Source organism: Cavia porcellus, unplaced genomic scaffold (assembly GCF_034190915.1).
Source record: "Cavia porcellus strain 051 isolate PalLab524CR breed Dunkin Hartley unplaced genomic scaffold, mCavPor4.1 scaffold_13, whole genome shotgun sequence".
NCBI classification, from domain to species: domain Eukaryota; kingdom Metazoa; phylum Chordata; class Mammalia; order Rodentia; family Caviidae; genus Cavia; species Cavia porcellus.
In genome coordinates, this window is record NW_026947496.1 from 36,640,435 (window position 1) to 36,658,470 (window position 18,036).

At 35.8% G+C, this 18,036-nt stretch overlaps 1 protein-coding gene across 6 annotated transcripts in view; it reads left to right on the forward strand.

The window, feature by feature from the left end:
* Ryr2 (ryanodine receptor 2) overlaps positions 1-18,036 on the forward strand; it is a 659,796-nt gene that overhangs the window by 487,709 nt on the left and 154,051 nt on the right. For all 6 annotated transcript variants that reach the window (XM_063260102.1, XM_063260104.1, XM_063260105.1 and 3 more), the window contains 10 exons: positions 413-548; positions 1,079-1,265; positions 2,894-2,999; positions 5,392-5,512; positions 9,014-9,183; positions 10,421-10,641; positions 12,381-12,471; positions 14,008-14,148; positions 15,381-15,544; positions 17,634-17,712. In XM_063260102.1, coding sequence (XP_063116172.1) covers positions 413-548; positions 1,079-1,265; positions 2,894-2,999; positions 5,392-5,512; positions 9,014-9,183; positions 10,421-10,641; positions 12,381-12,471; positions 14,008-14,148; positions 15,381-15,544; positions 17,634-17,712 — 1,416 coding nt within the window. The remainder of the gene's footprint in view (positions 1-412; positions 549-1,078; positions 1,266-2,893; positions 3,000-5,391; positions 5,513-9,013; positions 9,184-10,420; positions 10,642-12,380; positions 12,472-14,007; positions 14,149-15,380; positions 15,545-17,633; positions 17,713-18,036) is intronic.

Genomic DNA, 18,036 nt, shown 5'->3' on the forward strand with positions numbered 1-18,036 from the left:
AAATAATTCACCTTTTAAAAATGTGTATTGTAACGTATCAGATAGATTTTTCAATATCTCAGATGCACTGTGTTTTTACATTGGGCCAGAGGTCATTAGACATTCTGAAGTTTATCAAATATATGTGTAGTTCAGGGTCTCAAAATAAATGATTCAAAATTCAGGAATATTGTTCTTTCATGGATTTGGTTCATGCTTTATGAACATACTTTATTATATTTAAATATTTCTTAATTCTGAGGTTTTACTAAAGGAAGTGCATTGGCTTATCATGAGACTAAAAAAGAATTACGAGAATGCATTGTTTTAAACCATCCTTTGATGTGACTACAGTTACACTAGCTACCATACCTATCGTAAGTGTCCTGGTGACTCAGGCAGAGGGTGTCGCTGCTTATTCTCTTTTTTGTAGGTAGTTCGTTATTTGGCTGGCTGTGGACTGCAGAGTTGCCAGATGCTGGTGTCCAAGGGTTATCCAGACATTGGGTGGAATCCAGTTGAAGGAGAGAGATACCTTGACTTTCTCAGATTTGCTGTCTTTTGTAATGGTAGGATTTGATTGCTTGAGGTCATTTGTGGTCATTTCATTAAAACTGCATGAAAATAGCGATTCATTCTTTGCATATTCATGAAAGACATGAATATTGGTAAAGAAATTGAATATTTTATAAGCCCTAGGGCTGTTAAATAGTAATAATTATAAATATATTGATTATTTCATTACTGAAATTAAGATCTTTACAAACCTCTCTTGAATTTTTCTTGAATTTCATAAGTGTGCTCTAATAATTAGGTTTATGACAACTTTTTCCAAAACCAATTAATGAGAATGAATAATTTATGACTCCATCATGCTTTATTCTGCTTTGAAAATATTAAGTGAAGAAAAGAAACTTTCTGTGCTTTATGTAGATAAATTCATAATTTATGTGAAATTTTGACTTTGATAGTATGTTCTTGCACTTAGCTTATTTAAGCAGCTCTTATTTAAGTAAGAGCTGCTGGTTACTTGTATATTTATTTGATCACAATTTCCATGCAAGGTTAAAACTTGCTTTGGTTCCTCTTTTGTCTTTAGGAGAGAGCGTGGAAGAAAATGCAAACGTTGTGGTGAGATTGCTCATCCGGAGGCCTGAATGCTTTGGTCCTGCTTTGAGAGGGGAAGGTGGGAATGGTCTCTTGGCAGCGATGGAAGAAGCCATAAAAATAGCTGAGGATCCATCACGAGATGGCCCCTCACCCACTAGTGGATCCAGTAAAACACTGTAGGTCTAATGTGCACACCCTCATTAGTAAATTATATTTTTTGACTCCAGATTATAAAACATATTTGACATTCTGCTAATAGAAGTATAGTTTCTGGTACTGAAGACTTCTCTTGAAACAGAATGTTTTACATGTGGATCAGTGGACTGACTTTGCTGCTGGAATAGACTGAATGAATTGAAAGGGAGCTAGGGAAGACTGTGGATTTAGTAGAGAAAAATCAAAGTTATAGGAGGAGAGACATCTTGTAGATGTTCAGAGGGAGCAGGTAAAGTGGTTGGTTGTACATGATGGAATATGAAGTTTGAAGATGAATGACAGTCCAGTGGGAAGGCAGTTCGAATGAGTTCCTAGGATGTCATCAAAGAGAGAGAGGCATGACATTAGTAAAAGAACAGAGGATTGACTAAACTGTTACAGTGATAAAATCCAGAAAAGAAGGTGTCATTTTGAGAAGTATAAGTCTCAGTTAAGATATTAGGGACATACAGGAACAGTGGCCACTATCTTCCATGATAGAAATTATTAATACTTAATTCCATATTGGACATACGCAGTCCAGGCATGGTTCTTATCTTACTTTCATAGTTTTTTTTGTCATCTGTGGAAGGGAAAAAATGTTCTAAGGGGACTTGTAATCACATTGTTAACACCGCATTTCTTTTAAAAATAAAAGAGCTTATTGAAGACAAACTATCAGGCAAAGAAATAATAGAGCACACAGAGCTCCTAGACCCCTTCTTCTTCCACATGTAGACTGAACATAGATGTTCTATTGACACCATGGCCAGATTTCCAGGAGCACTATGGGCCAAAGAAATCATCTGCATCTACACGCATACATACACACACATGCATATATGCAATGTTACATGTTGTCCTCCCAGAGCAAAAAACATACCTAGAGGCCTGTGGTCCAGCACCTCACTAGCAGATGTATACGTGATGGCCCTGGGACAGCTTTGAGTGCCTGAAAGTGAGGTGGTCAGCCCAGGTCTTACTCCTGTGCCGCAGACACTGAATCCAGCTGAAGCAGACTCTTCCAGGTGATGAAGGAGGAAGGACATGATCCTCCAAATTATCTCTCATTAGAAAGATGATAGAATACTTGTGTTTTTCTTCTGGTGACTGGGAGACAGATGTTGATTATTTGTGGGAAGTAGGTGAGGGTAGGGTCATTGCGATAGAGGCAGGCAAGTACATGAAATAATATTTCTAAATATTACTCTGAATTGTGTATTACATAACATTTATATCACCTTTTATCTATATGTGTGCTGTTTATAATAGTTGTCTTAAACTTACAAACTAGTCTTTCCATCAATTACTTTCTGTAGTTGTTTTTTTTCCATTATAAATGAGATGAATCTGTAGAATTAGAAATTCTTTTTCCTCTTTGAAGGGATTTTAATAATAAAATTCCCACAGATGTGTAAGAGATCCTTAACTCAGACCCTTAGCTCATTATTTTCCTTTAAGAATGTCAACCTATAAATATAAAAATATATGAAAAGTGTCAGAAGAAAAATAATGCATCACCCTGAAGGTCCCCTTCCCTGTGAGATGTATGAAAAGTATGAACTGTTACCTTGTTTACTTTCTTTTTCTTTTGAAACATCTACAAAAGTGATACTGAGGAGGAGGAAGATGACACCATCCACATGGGGAATGCAATCATGACCTTTTATGCAGCTTTGATTGACCTCCTGGGACGCTGTGCTCCTGAGATGCATGTGAGTCCATGGGGACCCAGGGTCTTTTGTCTGGGTTCATCTGTCTGTGTTAAGACACTCCTGGTGGGCAAGGATCACAACAGCATTCAGAACCAATAATAATCATGCTCTATTAAAAGCAAGAGTTGTAGCCTAATTGCTGAATAAGTGTTTGTTTAGTTGGAAATGGACTAAAAATTAGTAGTGAGATTTCAGTACAGGCCATTAATGGAATACTTAGTTCCTTACACATCTCTAAAACTTAACGGCCTCCCTACATTTTAAGAAGAAAAGAATGTATTTTTCTTGTACAGTTTCCTTTTTTGCAGAAGACAGCTGTTCCCATGAGGTTTTTAGCTTGATATGCTTGCACTGGATCAAGAGAAAGTGAGTGGGTGGGGGGCAGGCAGAGGGAAAGACCATAGAGATTAGTATTTTTTAAAATTTTCTAAAATTAACCAAATTAACCAAATTGAAAAGCTTCATAGAAGAATACTTTTACTCTGTAATACATCCTGGTATTTTCTGACTTGTTTTCTTGTAATCAATTCTAGTTTATTCCATTGCTTGTAGGAAATGCTAGCCAGTGCCCATAAACTGTCCTCATGACCTATAGATGGAAACAACCCTAGAGTTTGAAACATGTTGACCAGTCCTGAGTGGTAGGGTTAGGAGTTGCAGGTCACCTTGTTTGCTTGTTTATTTTTTTGTGTTAGAGAACACCAAATCAAGGCCTTCACAAGGAGCTGCATTTCAAGCCCTTTTATTTATTTTTTATTTTGAGACAGAATCTTCCTAAGTCATCAGCGCAATGCATGAACTTTCAAACCTCCTGTCTCAGCCTCCCAGAATGCTGGGGCTATACGCATGTGCCACTGTGCCCAGCTTACAAGTCACTTTTAAACTGAGTTAAACATGAAGCCAGAGGGCTTTGCTTGCTTTCCCTAACCCTTGGTGTCTGTGTTTGTTTGTTTGTTTTTTTTTGTTGTTGTTGTTGTTGTTTTGTTTGTTTGGAGTGTTTTTCTTTTACATTCCTAGGTCAAAACTTACTGGATGTACCTTTCCATTATGAGAAGAATCATAAAATAGAGAAATGTTAGAAAACGTAGAACCTGTTTTTTGTAAAAACAGCCATTGCTGCTAATGAGACTTCCCATTTTAGCAAATTGGAACAGATTATGAAAAATGTATGTGCCAGAGGTGATTCCATAAAAAACCTTAATGCTGATGTGGTTTCTTTTTCTCATCTTGGTTGAAGATCAGAGAAACTAAAAAAGTATACTGAAAAGTAGAAGCTTTTTGTTCTTCGGTCATATCTTTGTTTTTAAGAGATAAAAGCACTAGTAAGTGAATGATCAAAGGATTCACCTTGGCACTTCTGAAATTAATTTATCTTTGCAACTATTTTCTATGGCCTCCTATGTTTTAGAAACAGAGTATGAGTTTTTTGTGGTATGAGGAAAGAAACAGACACCTGCACTGGCTGTAATCTGTCCCAGACGCATTGAGATTCTTGACTTTATGCTGATCTACTGTCATTGTATTACTTAGCTTTCCTGGCACTGAGGCCCAGTACATAATGCCTGAAATTTAAAATGAGAGCGACTTAATTTGGCTCACGATTTCAAAGGATTCAGTCCACAGCCAGCTGCCTTCAAGGCAAGAAGATCATGCTAGAAAATCATGGTAGAGCAAGGATGTTTAATTCATGGCAGTCAGGAAATAGAGCAGAGAAAGCATGCCAGAGAGGAGTGGATTAGGCAGCAGGTATATACCTCAGGGTCCTGCCTCCTTAACCCACCTGTACACATCCAGGCACACCCAAAAATGTGCTTTGATAATTTGTTACGCATTTCTTTGTCCAATCAAGTTGACCTATGAAGATTAATGATCACAGTGGCAGTCTTTAAGGGACTGTTAGGTTCATGTTCACCATTCCTCTAACATTATAAATCTCCCTTGGGGAAGTAGAATATGGAATAAAGATGGATATGCCATTAATTTCTCATCGGAAGGCAAGGAAAATGTCAACTCAGTCATAAATATTAGTACATGTTCTACAGCTACAAATAATGTTTAGCACATTGTGTTATTATGAGTAATGAGCGTTTATAGACTTACCAGATTTTCAGGATGTTTTAATACTCCCAAAGAGAATTAAAAACTGTTGTTGTAGTTAGTGAATCCAGAGGATAATATATATGATTTGGTGCTTGCAGAAGTTAAAAGCATTATGGACAAGTAGATATCTACCTCTACGCCTAAAACAATTTGTGAGAGAGGTCTACTTTGTATGTAGTGCTAACAGAAATGTATTTTATAGTTGTGTTCTCCCATTCCAGATTTTTCAGACAATTAAAATGTTGATTTCACGCATGTATTCTAATGTTTCTTTATCTTTCACTCTGTTTAGTTGATTCATGCTGGTAAGGGGGAAGCCATCAGAATCAGGTCTATTTTGAGATCCCTGATTCCACTGGGAGATTTGGTAGGAGTCATTAGCATCGCTTTCCAGATGCCAACAATAGCCAAAGGTAAGGCCACTGTCCATTCTGTGATGGTCATAAGGATGAGGGAAGGCATGACATTCTAAACTCCTCTATCAGTACTCAGCAACCCCCTTCCCACACAATGGCCAGGCCGAAATTTCTTTCTTTTCTTTTTGTCTTTTTCCTTTTTATTGGTGCCGGGGATCGAACTCACGACTGACTGCTTGCAAGGCAGGTGCTTATGCCGCTGAGCTAAATCCCCAGCCCTGAAATTTCTTTTAAAAAAAAAGGAATTATAAAATGTTTCACTTCATATAGCATTTTCCATTGTCATCATTTTTAAACAACTGTATTTTGATGAAATTTTTATTCTTTTTCACGTGGTATCTCTGGACACTCAGACTGTTTCCAGAGAAGAGGAAATAGGCATCTCCACTATTTCCTGGCCTATGATGGCCCTTAGTTTCTTCTGTCCCTTAATGGATGCTCTTTGATGATTTTCATTGTCACTTTCTTATAATGCTTTTCAAAATAATGACCATAGCTTCTGACTTCAAGATTTAAGATTACCTCTGTGTTGAAAAAGAATTCCGTTCAAGACACAGGAGAAAATTTTTTAAATATCTCAGGAATTATTGGAGACAGCCTAAAGACTTGTCCCATCCAAAATTGTACTTTGGTTTTATTTGTTCACATTTCAGTGTTGAGTTGTCTGTTACTTCACTGGCTGTTTATATAAAACCATTTTTACTTCACTGGCTATTTATATAAAACCATTTTTACTTAAACTTCTAATTTTAGGAAAAAAAAACATAATTAGGTAGGAAACACATGCTGTGATCTTTGTGTTTGATGAGTTATCACCCAAAGAACAACTCAAGCCTAGATCAAGGGGGTCACTGTGACCTGCAGGGGGCTAATGGTTGTTGACTGACAGGTGATAACCAGAAAGTAAAGCCTCCTGTGTGCTTACCTTGCAAACCAGTCATTCCAATTTTAGTGAAAGCTGAAACTTAAAAGCTGTCCCTGTGCTGTATCTACTCCACTTGCAGCAGTTCATATCCTTATATTACATCAACCTTACCTGCCTTGTCTTCATGTCACCTTTACTTATGTAACAGATCCTTTTCCTTCCCCTACGTTGTGAGCCTGCACACTGACACTGTCAAACAAATGTAAGAGTATTACCAAGTGCTGTGAAGGTTGGTAACTTAAAAAGCACTAACCTGTGTAATAACATTGTGATAAGGAGTCACCGACAGTGTGTACCCAGGGTCCCTTTCAGAAAGGTCCCACAGCCTCAGGTCCCTTTGTTTCCTCTACACATCCGTCAGTAGCAGCCTCCATGAGTGTTCAAGTTCTTTTTTCCCAACTCTACATAGTTATGTGTTAGTCATATACTTCTATGATGTTTTTACTCATAAATATACTACATTGTTTACATCAAGAGTTTAAGAAGTTTTCTGTTTTTGTAAACTTTCACAATCACAAATGAGTTAATTTTTAAAACGCATTGATCACTGGTAAATTGTTGGGTTTTTTCTTCTACTGCTTACTTTTGTGGGCCAGGCAGACAGAAACCTGAACATTTTTATTTTGCTCTATCTATGCATTCATCTGAAAAATTTAAAAATATAAGTATCCCTTTGTCTGTTTCAGGGACAAATCATTTCACTCTGTAAATGTTGTCAAGTAGCAGCAGCTTTGATTATTCTATATTTGATGTGTAAAGTTCATCTCCAAAGATTATTTTTTTCTTCCTTAGTATTTCTTAGACACATGTTCTAAGGCCTTCCAGCCATTTAAATCAGGTTCTGTCTAGACCTAGAGCATGCTGCAGTATGATAACAAAAGTGAGAAGGTTTAGAAGCAAGCCCATAGCCGGCAGCTGTTGGTTCAGGGACTTGTTTGGTCAGCCTATCTGCAGCCGTAATTTCAGGTGAATGAAGAACAAAGATGCTGTGGGTGCCCCAAGGGAAGGCCGTGTGCCAGACCATGTGGGTCCAGCTCAGACACTCCCGGAACTCTATGAGTGGCCCGTCTCAGCTTTATTACCGCTCATGTGTTGAGGGAACAGTAACAATAAAACAGCAACTGTGGCAGTTGATAGCTTTGAACCCCAAGGCAGATGCAGTTGAGTTGAGACTACATATACACTTGAATATGTGTTTGGATAATAAAATTTAGGTTAGGATCATTGAGTTGTTGTGTTTTTTTCCCCTTTAAACAGCTATATGTTAAAATAACAAAATCTTGTAAATTTAAATTCCCTATAAATGTGATTTTAGGAGACTCAAGTTAGAATTTCATATATATTTTTATTTGAAAATTATAGCATAAACTAACGTTGTATCTATTTTGACTGGATTTTAAATCTAATTTTCATTCGTTTAAATACAACTTTACCAATTACTAAGTTTATGGCTTTGGACAAAGTTACTTAACGTCCCTAATAGCTTCCATCACTCGTTAAGTGAGGATCATAACACCAACACGACTTCATAGCTGGATTATGGAAACCTTGTGTGACCCTGTCTATAACATCCTTAGTATACTGCCTGACAACTGCACAAACACCAAGAATGTTTATTTTTAGAAGGCAAGGGAAGTATTAGTTATAGGAGGGATTATTGTAATAAGGAATGGAAACTATTGGGGGGATCTTTCATCTAATTTACTTTATTGCATTATTTTTTTCATTTTCATGATACAAGTGTAAGTCATTTATTGACTCCAAATAAAATCAGAGAAGTTGTCATGTCTTCTTTCAGGATCAGCATGGTCATATGTAATCTTTTTCTGTTTGTCTTTCTTCAGCATATTGTCCATTTAAAAAATTTCCATGATATTTTTCATAGACTCTTTTAATGTGTTGTTAGCACCAATTTGGTGTAATTACATGGTCAAACAGAAACCAAATCAGTTTTTTTAAGTTGACATATAATCTTATAATTTCTGATGTCAGGGGTTTCCATCCTATGGAGTCATAAAGGAGTTTCTAATCTCTAAGTATCAAGGATTGACTCTTGATAGAAGAAATGATACAACTCTCAAATGTTTAAAATATTAAATGCTATTATCAATAAAACATTTCATTATTAATCATTTTATGATTATTCTAAACCATAATAATGGAAATATGCTAAGATTATCCCCAGAGGTACCTGACCCTTATTGGTGTTTCAAGGAAGCTCTCCTTGACAAATGGAGAAATGCCCGAGTTATGTTGTAACTTTTTGTGATACAACCTTCTTTAACAAGGTAGATTTGATGTTTTGTTTTCTTTTTATTGTCTAATACATATAATGCTGTGTCTTTGTAAAGTATGCAGTTAATAAGTAAATGCCCAAATGACATTTAAATGACCATGGATTTAAATTGCATTGTTATATTCTCTCAGCCAATGTAGCATGTGCTTGAGGGTAAAACAGGGAATCATTTCATCAGTAACTTTGTTTAAAATGAACCAACTGGAAAGAAGCCATTTGTAATCCATCCACCTATGGCCTGGTCATTGACGCCAAGATGTCACCTTCTCTCTTTTAGATGGGAATGTGGTGGAACCTGACATGTCTGCGGGGTTTTGCCCAGATCACAAGGCAGCCATGGTTTTGTTCCTTGACAGGGTCTATGGAATTGAGGTGCAAGATTTCCTCCTCCATCTTCTCGAGGTTGGCTTTCTGCCAGATCTCCGAGCTGCTGCTTCTCTAGATACGGTACGACAGGGCCAATGAAATTCCCTCCAACCTGACTCTGTAGTCTGTGCCTTCTGACATTAACTCATCTATTTTCAACAGACATTTGCGATGTACCTATCTTGTGTAAACCAAGAGTATGTAAACACAAAATGTGTCATTAAGAAATTTATTGAATACTGAAACTGACCACCTCATGAGCATGATAGGAATTCTGATTAGTGCTATGAGAATCCCTATGAGGTTCCTAGAACTGATTTGGGAGATCACAACAATTTCTGTTAACCTTAAGCTAGCCTCAAAAGTGGCCTACACAGTTATGCTTCTCAGTGAAAGCAGTTCAGTTATTTAGGTTATTTAAAGGACTCTCTTGAGTCATGTCGCTTAAAATTATACCTTCATGTCTTCATTTGGTAAATTACAGATTGTTAAGGTCTGTCATACATATCAAGAAGTCCACATACTTGCTTGAGAGTAGAACAAGGAAACCATTTCACTGATAACTTTATTTAAAATGAGCCAACTGGAAAGAAGAAATGTGAATCTGCCATTATCAGGTTAGATGTGCTGCTGTCTACAACATAGTAGAATTAGCCAAAATTCCATGAGATGATAGTAATATTTGCTTTTCATTTGTTTATCAGCTTGCTTGGTCCTTTTGATATCAGAGGATATTACATCTTGAGTTGATAATAGCTATTGGATAAAATCCATGGATGTAGAAGCATAAAAATGAAAGAAAATTTTTCTTTATTGTTTGAGTGTCCACACCAAATTCTGAATCTGAATAGTATAGATGATAAGCTAGGAATAAAAATCAACTTTTGATTATTTAGCTGATCAACATGAGCAGAAATATAAATGCCATTAATAAATAGAACTCAAAGAACTTGTGAATATAAGATCTATTCTGAAAATAGACTCTTTCTCTTCCCCTAGCACAGGAAGATGCTCACACCTTTAAGATCATTATTACTGTCTTCCTTTTACTTGGCTCTATATGGATATTTTATGATAGAGCCTAGAGAAGACAAATGTCATTTCATTTATGTTGTCTACTTAAGAACAACAGGTAGTTGACTTTTCTTCATGGTAAAGATCACTTGACCCCGTTTAAAGATATACTACCTGAGGAAGACATTTCTGGCTTTCATCTTAATGTCATTTGCAGGATGATAAAGTTCTCAACATGTTGCTTCCTTTGAAAGTTGTCTCCTGCCCAACCCAGATATTTTTGTACTGTCTCATCCCTTTGTAGGCTGCTCTGAGTGCTACAGACATGGCCTTGGCCCTCAACCGATACCTGTGCACAGCTGTCCTGCCTTTGTTAACAAGGTGTGCTCCTCTCTTTGCTGGCACGGAGCACCATGCCTCCCTCATTGACTCCTTACTTCATACTGTGTACAGACTTTCCAAGGGCTGCTCACTCACCAAAGCTCAACGGGATTCCATAGAAGTTTGTTTACTTTCTATCTGTGGGTAAGTAACAACCGTATGGAACTCTGTACCTCGCTTTGTTTTTCTGTAAAGGTGAAAATTTACCATTGTGAATCTCAGTGAATTGTTAGGAATTTTGAAAGTAATCTCTATAGCAAAATATTAATTCATTTTAAGATGTCCTCTATACTGAGTTATTAGTCTTCTCAGGAGTCCCTTGATCCCTAGGATGTCTCACTGTTGGCTGTTGCTTTGGGCCATTGTAGAACAGAGCTCTGGACTTTGGGGGAGATGATTGTGTCAGGCTTCCCTGACCACTGCATTGTAAGGTTAATAGAGTCACCCCTTCTGACTGTAGGTGATATGTTTTCACTCCTCCTGAAGAGGAAAAATGTAAAAAGGGCTTCGTTAAATGGAAAGATGTATAGTTAAAAGATTGCTCCTGTATGACAGATATTAAAGCTGAATACCTCCCTCTGCCTGGAAAACTTCTTGGGAATATAAGTGTTTCTTACTCTGAATGCCTGAACTGTATCTTCTCCTGATAATGCTTTCAGGGTGAAAGGGACAATTCCAAGCCAGAGCAATGGCTGCTTTCTAATTTTACAGGATCTGACGGGAGGTCTGCAGCCTGGCAATCCTTGGTGAAGGGAGGGGTGGAGTGTATGGGGTAAATGGAAGGGACACGGGTGGGTGAGAAAGCATAATAGTTCTGTAATCTCCACGACCTTAGATTCTGTAAAATGGAATCACATACCTACTTTCCAGAGGTTTTCTTGGTATCAAATGAAGTGAAGTAGATTTCTTTCTGTAGTAGTTTTCTTTCCCCACTCCTCTGTCAATGTTGCTGTCTCATACCTTTTTGCCTCCGTCCTGATTCTACATACCCTGTTCTTTCTTGCTTTCAATCATCCACTGGAGTAAGGGGAAAGGAAGCAGCTGCTAAAATTCGTGGAGGGAGATCTCTGCAAATGGTGGGGCTGCATTTGGGAGCAATTGGGAGGCGGGGAGCATAAGAGGGACTTCAGATCTGGGGACAGAGCTGGGAAATGTATCCTTATATAAGATGAAATACAGCTATGCTTACTTAATGACCAGGATATGTGCTTAGAAATGCATTGTGAGAGGGTTTTGTTGTCATTCTAAAGTCCTGGAATGTACTTGTACAAACCTCAGTTGGTGAGTCATTCCACGTGACTTGTTAATGTAGTCAACAGACTAAGTAAAGTTGAAATGAATGAGGCTCCTGAGGCGTAATGTGTCATGTTGTTTTACAGTAATTTTTCCTTTGGTTTTTGTTTTAAATATGGATATACTCTAAAGTAAAGGTAAAAAAGTATAATGTAGCAAATACATAAGGCAGTATTTCATTCAGCCTTTCATTGTCATATATTATGTAAATCAGATACTCATCTGTGTTACACTTATATGTGACTAGCATACATCGTTTGTCTACACCATCATCAGCACAAACACATGAACAATGTGCTGTGCTAAAACATTATGCCAGCTATGACTTTGCTAGATTATGGAATTGTTTTCACATCCATTGTATTCTTATGAGAGCACTGTCGTATATGCAGTCTTTTGTTGACTGAAACGTCATTGTGTGATCCATGCCTGTAACTATTGGCTATTCTTTGAGCCAAGAGCACCTAATGAATACCATCTGAAGAGAGATACAGGTGTAAGTTATTTGCTTGAATAATGTGGTCTAATGAAATATCTTCTTATTTTAGATGTATTTCTCTTATTTATTAAAACTGGCTTTGTTCCAACAGCCAACTGAGACCTTCCATGATGCAGCATTTGCTCAGAAGACTAGTATTTGATGTTCCATTACTGAATGAACATGCAAAGATGCCCCTTAAGGTAAATACAAGTGTCTTCTGTTATTTGTTTTCTTTGATCTTATTGCCTCTTATTACATGTGCATCTCTTGGATACAGCATGTTTGGTCTTTGATGCTAGGAATTTTCTCCCAATTTTTGGAATGGCCACAGATACACTACAGAAATGTATACATTAACCTATAACGAACAAGCAATAAAATATAGAATTCCTAAGGTCAATATCTTTGGAAATTAATGGACAACAATGGATCACAAAAAAAAGATAATCTGATGTCTTTGACTGGAAAGCCTGATCCTAGGCCTGGTGTATATTATTATCAACTTCAAGAGGTATAAATAGGCTTTAAAAACATTTTCTAAGTTGGTAATTATGTCATAAGTTCCAAACATGATCTCACAGAGTCCAAAGATAACCTCTGCGTATATACACATGCATTTTGTTGCATTTGTTTATAAAAGTCACTGACATTTTCTTTGTCCAGCTTTACTATTTAATTCATGAACAAACAGACCTCGTTCTATATACTGATTTATTTATTTATTTTTCTATCATTTAATATCCAAATCTAGGCTCAGGAAAGTAAGGTCTGTACATCAAGGTTATGTGGCTGCCTCGCCCCCACACAATATTTTTTGAGTGACGATTCTGTAATACAGCTAGTAGATATTTTCCCTCCAAGGCTATCCAGTAATAGCACTGTAGAAAAGATTTTTGGAATGTATATGAGTCTGTTTCTTAAGCTTTTATTAAAAGCATGCTTTGATATTTAGGAAAAATAACCTTTCTCAGCCAGGCACAGTGGCACACATCTATAATTCTAGCACTGAGAGATTGAGTCAGGAGGATTGTGAGTTTAAATCCCACCTGAACAACTTAGTGAGATCCTATACTCAAAATAAAAAATAAAATAATGTAAAATAAAAAGAGCTGGAGATGGAGGTAGGTGGTACAGTGTTCCTGGGTTTAATCACTGTACTGAAAACAGGAAACAAAAAAACATATGTAAAATATTTTTTCTATGATGATCTAGTTTGATTTGATAAATCTAGATAAATTCATGAGTCAGGTAAATTATATCCTTGCTATATTACAGAAGTTTTGAGGCAAGTCATAAGATGTCATAATTAAAAATAGGCAGAGAGGGAACAAAAATAGTCAGATATGGAGTTTCCTTTTGTGCCCCTGGGTCACCCTGATAGGAATCTCCTCATTTTTATGCATGAATTTCCAGGAGATAACAGTTCATATAACTGAATGAATGATAATGATGAGCAGAGAACACAGATCTATTCAAAAAGCTCATTAAGATTGCTGTTCAGATAGTTATTTACAAAATTGAACATTAATCCTGGTAGTGTGATCACCATTAAATTTTAAAGAGAGATATCTAGCATCCAAAGTAATTGTATTCTTCAAAAGAACTCAAGTGGGATTGAGCGATTTCCCTTCAGTTGTCCTTATTACAGAACATGGCATTAGAATTCCATGGGAAGGAAGTGGAACAACTAAGCAAGGTGTCTCAGCTCAGAGCTTTGTAATTGCTTTTCCACGTAGCTCCTGACAAATCATTATGAAAGATGCTGGAAATACTACTGCCTGCCTGGAGGGTGGGGCAACTTTGGTGCTGCCTCTGAAGAAGAACTTCATTTATCAAGAAAACTGTTCTGGGGCATTTTTGATGCCCTATCTCAAAAGGTAATTTAGTTTTGTGACTTTATTTGCATTGATAAGATGATTAAAAGTTAGCATTCCTAATTTATCAAGAAAATGAGTGCCTTTCTAATGAAGACTTAAGCAGTTTTTTCTCATTTCTGAATAAAATATTGAGAATAAAATTTATATTGCTTTCCATAGCCCATTATGGTATTAAATTCTTTGTGATCATAATGCTTTCTGAATTTAAAATAGCTAAGCCTTTTCAGGAAATAAGGTGCATGGTTAAATTTCTATCCATTTATATTTGTTTTCTATGAATATAGATTTGGTTTCAAACTCTCCCTAGTTAGTTCTGTAGCCTTAGGCAATCTAAAGAAATTATATAGAAGACTATAAAATATAAAGTCTTTTAAATTAGAATATTACAGTGCCTATTAACATTTTCTGTTTGTTGCCATAGAGATTTAAGTACCTATGCTTAATATTTGTCTATATGCCGTTACCTTCTATTTGCACATTTGTAACATATAGGGATAGTTCGTTTATTTTCACATGACCACAATATGATTTCAAAGAAAATAAGAACACACTTTCTAGGCTCATACTTAAATTGATCAATATTTGAACTCATAGCCACTATCAGATGATTGGACTAATGTAATTGCAAGTTTTATATACAACATGAGAAAGTTTATCCATAATTATGTTGAGTAGCTACATTCTGATGCATTTTCTTACTTAATTTCTTTTAGTAAACGAAGAATCCTTTTCAGGTAAAGGTTATTGCTTTACCACATTATAGTGACAATACATGAAACAATATACAAAGGATTATTTCACTCTCCAGAGAGTGAAAAATTTTAACTCATTCTTACTGTATCGCAAAGATATGAAAAAATGATGTTCGAAACTAGGAAATAAATTCTATGGGAAGTGCATATACTAAAAATTTCTGAGAAAATTTCTGTGACTGACATTGTATCCATGTGGTAAAGACATTTCGTAAGTTTACTTCATTTAAAACATGGGAAAATACACTCTTAAGAAGGGAAGATTTTATTGTCTTGAATAAAATCACAATAAGCCTGCTTCTCCTGCATTTTCTAGGATTTCAAAATGTGTGTTTCATTTGTCCAAAAAAGAGTTGTTAGAGAGTTACGTGAGCCCAAGGTAATCTAGATGCCCTATAACGTCACATCAGCCATGATGACGTGCTGACAACTTTTGATATCTAGTCACATTGTAATTTTTCTTGGTCCTTTTCTTCCCAGAAATATGAGCAAGAACTTTTCAAACTGGCACTTCCCTGTCTGAGTGCAGTGGCGGGAGCTTTGCCCCCAGACTACATGGAGTCAAATTATGTCAGTATGATGGAAAAACAGTCATCCATGGATTCTGAAGGGAACTTTAATCCACAACCTGTTGATACCTCAAAGTATGGACTCTTTCTATTGCAGCAGATTTTTATTGTAAATGATGTGTGAAGTCTGAAATTGAATAAGGTACTGAAGTGAACTTTCTCTAATACATGCCCCTTTTGAATTGGTATCCTTTTAATAGGAGTCCCTTTAATTTATCAAATGATGGTAATAATAATCGTTATACTAATATCAGAAATAAACTATGCCTTCTAGGTTACACTCTTTAACATAGTGAAGATTCTCTGTGTATAACATGTATTATAGGTGATACCTATAATAATGAGAATCAAGAAGGTATATAAGCTATCTTTTTCATTGAAAATTTATCCAAAATGTTTATCAAGAACTAAATAACTTCTTTTTATGTCATGTCTTTTATTTAGAATGACCCCAGCACAATTTTTTCTGTGCGCGAGGGGAAATTCCTTCACCCACTGTGTCTCAGGCAGACCCAGACTTAGTGGCTGATGGTTAGCATTATAAAGCATTTTGTGAGATTGAAGGGGATATCTAATGACAATGTTTATGAAAAATTTAGTGAGCAGTTGGAATGTAGTTTGACAACCTTAACCATAAGTAAAACATCAGTTAACAAATGAAAATCTTACATATATTTTGTTATTTAAATCATTCTACAAATAGGGTGTTGGAGTTCTGCAAGTGTTGGAAACCTCAGAATTTTGTCATTCCTATTGTCTTTAAGTAGGACCATCAGTCCCCATCTGCAAGGAAAACTGTCTCCTCATGCCACAGTATCTTATTGATTCTATGGTGACTGAGGAAGATCAGTTCTAGCAAGATAGTCACATGGTAGTTTTTATGTACCACTTCTGAATTTGCTTGCAAGTTCAACTTTAAGGCTTCTAGGCAGCTTCAATCACCAGATCAAAATTTTATCCCAAGTGAAATGCCATTGGTCAGATATGCTTTAAATTTGCATGTTTGGTATTGACCACAGTCCTGTGAGAAAAGATTCTACCCGCACAGTATTTGGCTTATGTGATTGATCATTTTGTTATCTCTTCCGAAGTAAGTAACCAAAACATCACAGTCTCACATTCCTACATGGGTAAGTGTGGTTTGCTAACATACAGTATAATCCAGGATTTTAAAGAAGATGTGAGAATAATGTCATGGTTTTAGTACTGATCAGTTAAACCCAGCTAAATTTCTAAGTATTGGGCATGTATAGTAATTTACCTGGGCTTGCCCCTTTGGGAACTTCTCAACAGATACAGAATTACATGATGAGATCAGTAATTTCTACATGATTATGATTTTATATATTGTTTCTTACCTGTCTATGCCAAAAAGTAACTGATATTTTTACTAGGAAAAAACCTCCAAGAAATCATTTAGTTACACTGTTTCATTTAGAATTCTATTCTCAACGTTAATTGCTTTAGTAAATTATATTCACTAATGAATGGAATTACATATATATTCAATTTTTCATTCATTATACATTTGATATTGTGAATCATATTCATCAGATTTGGTCATCAGTTGCATGTGCTTGATCTTTGTTCAGGGGTTAAATAGTTAAACATAAAAAAATCAAGAATGAATGTTTTCAAAACCATAAATCATTATTTGATCACTTTTTACTATCAGTAGCATTTCTAATATTGTTTATAATATACTAGTTGTACGAAATTAAAGTACAGAAGATCTGATTTCAGAAATATTTTATGCATTTCCAGTTGTATAAGAGACAAATCAAAAAGGAGAAAAGATTCAAAGAAAGAGCATGAAAAAGTCTGTCTTTAATCTTGCTGTATCTAAGCTTCATTTGGTATTGGTTTCTCTTTTGTGTAATCTGTTATTCTCATCTTTGAATGTGTTTTAATATCATAGATATTTTAATTTTTAATTTGTCATATTAATATAAAAGACACGATTTAAAGTGAAGAGACAGACCATTTTCTGCTTGACTTTTCTAATATTGTTCTGAAAATATGAAAAAATACTTTGTTAAAATTGTTTTTAGATAGTTATGAATTCAATGGAATCTAAGCATTCATAAGTTGTGAGTAAATTTTTAATGTTACTTCCTGTAATTTCCATGAAAATCAAACTTTCCTTTCTCTGTTTTTCTTGTAGTATTACAATTCCTGAGAAGTTGGAATACTTCATTAACAAATACGCAGAGCATTCTCATGACAAATGGTCAATGGACAAGGTAAAAATCAGAGCACTGCCTCCTGATTTAATGCTGCTGTTACTAACAGTTGGTCTCTGCCTTGATATACCTGACCATGATACTTTCCTCTTTTAAAGAGAGAACTTTGTGTACATTAAACATTTAATTACAATTTGCTAAAATATTTAGCTTGTTCTGTAATTATAATGCACCTATGAATGATTATGAATTTTAAGATTTCAAAAGATCATTAATTAAATTATGAATATAGTTTTAAACACATATTGTTCATAGGGGCAAAAGGTACTTAATAGAGACTTGAGGAAAGATTGTGGAGGAAAGTAGGGATGTGTACAGATTGGA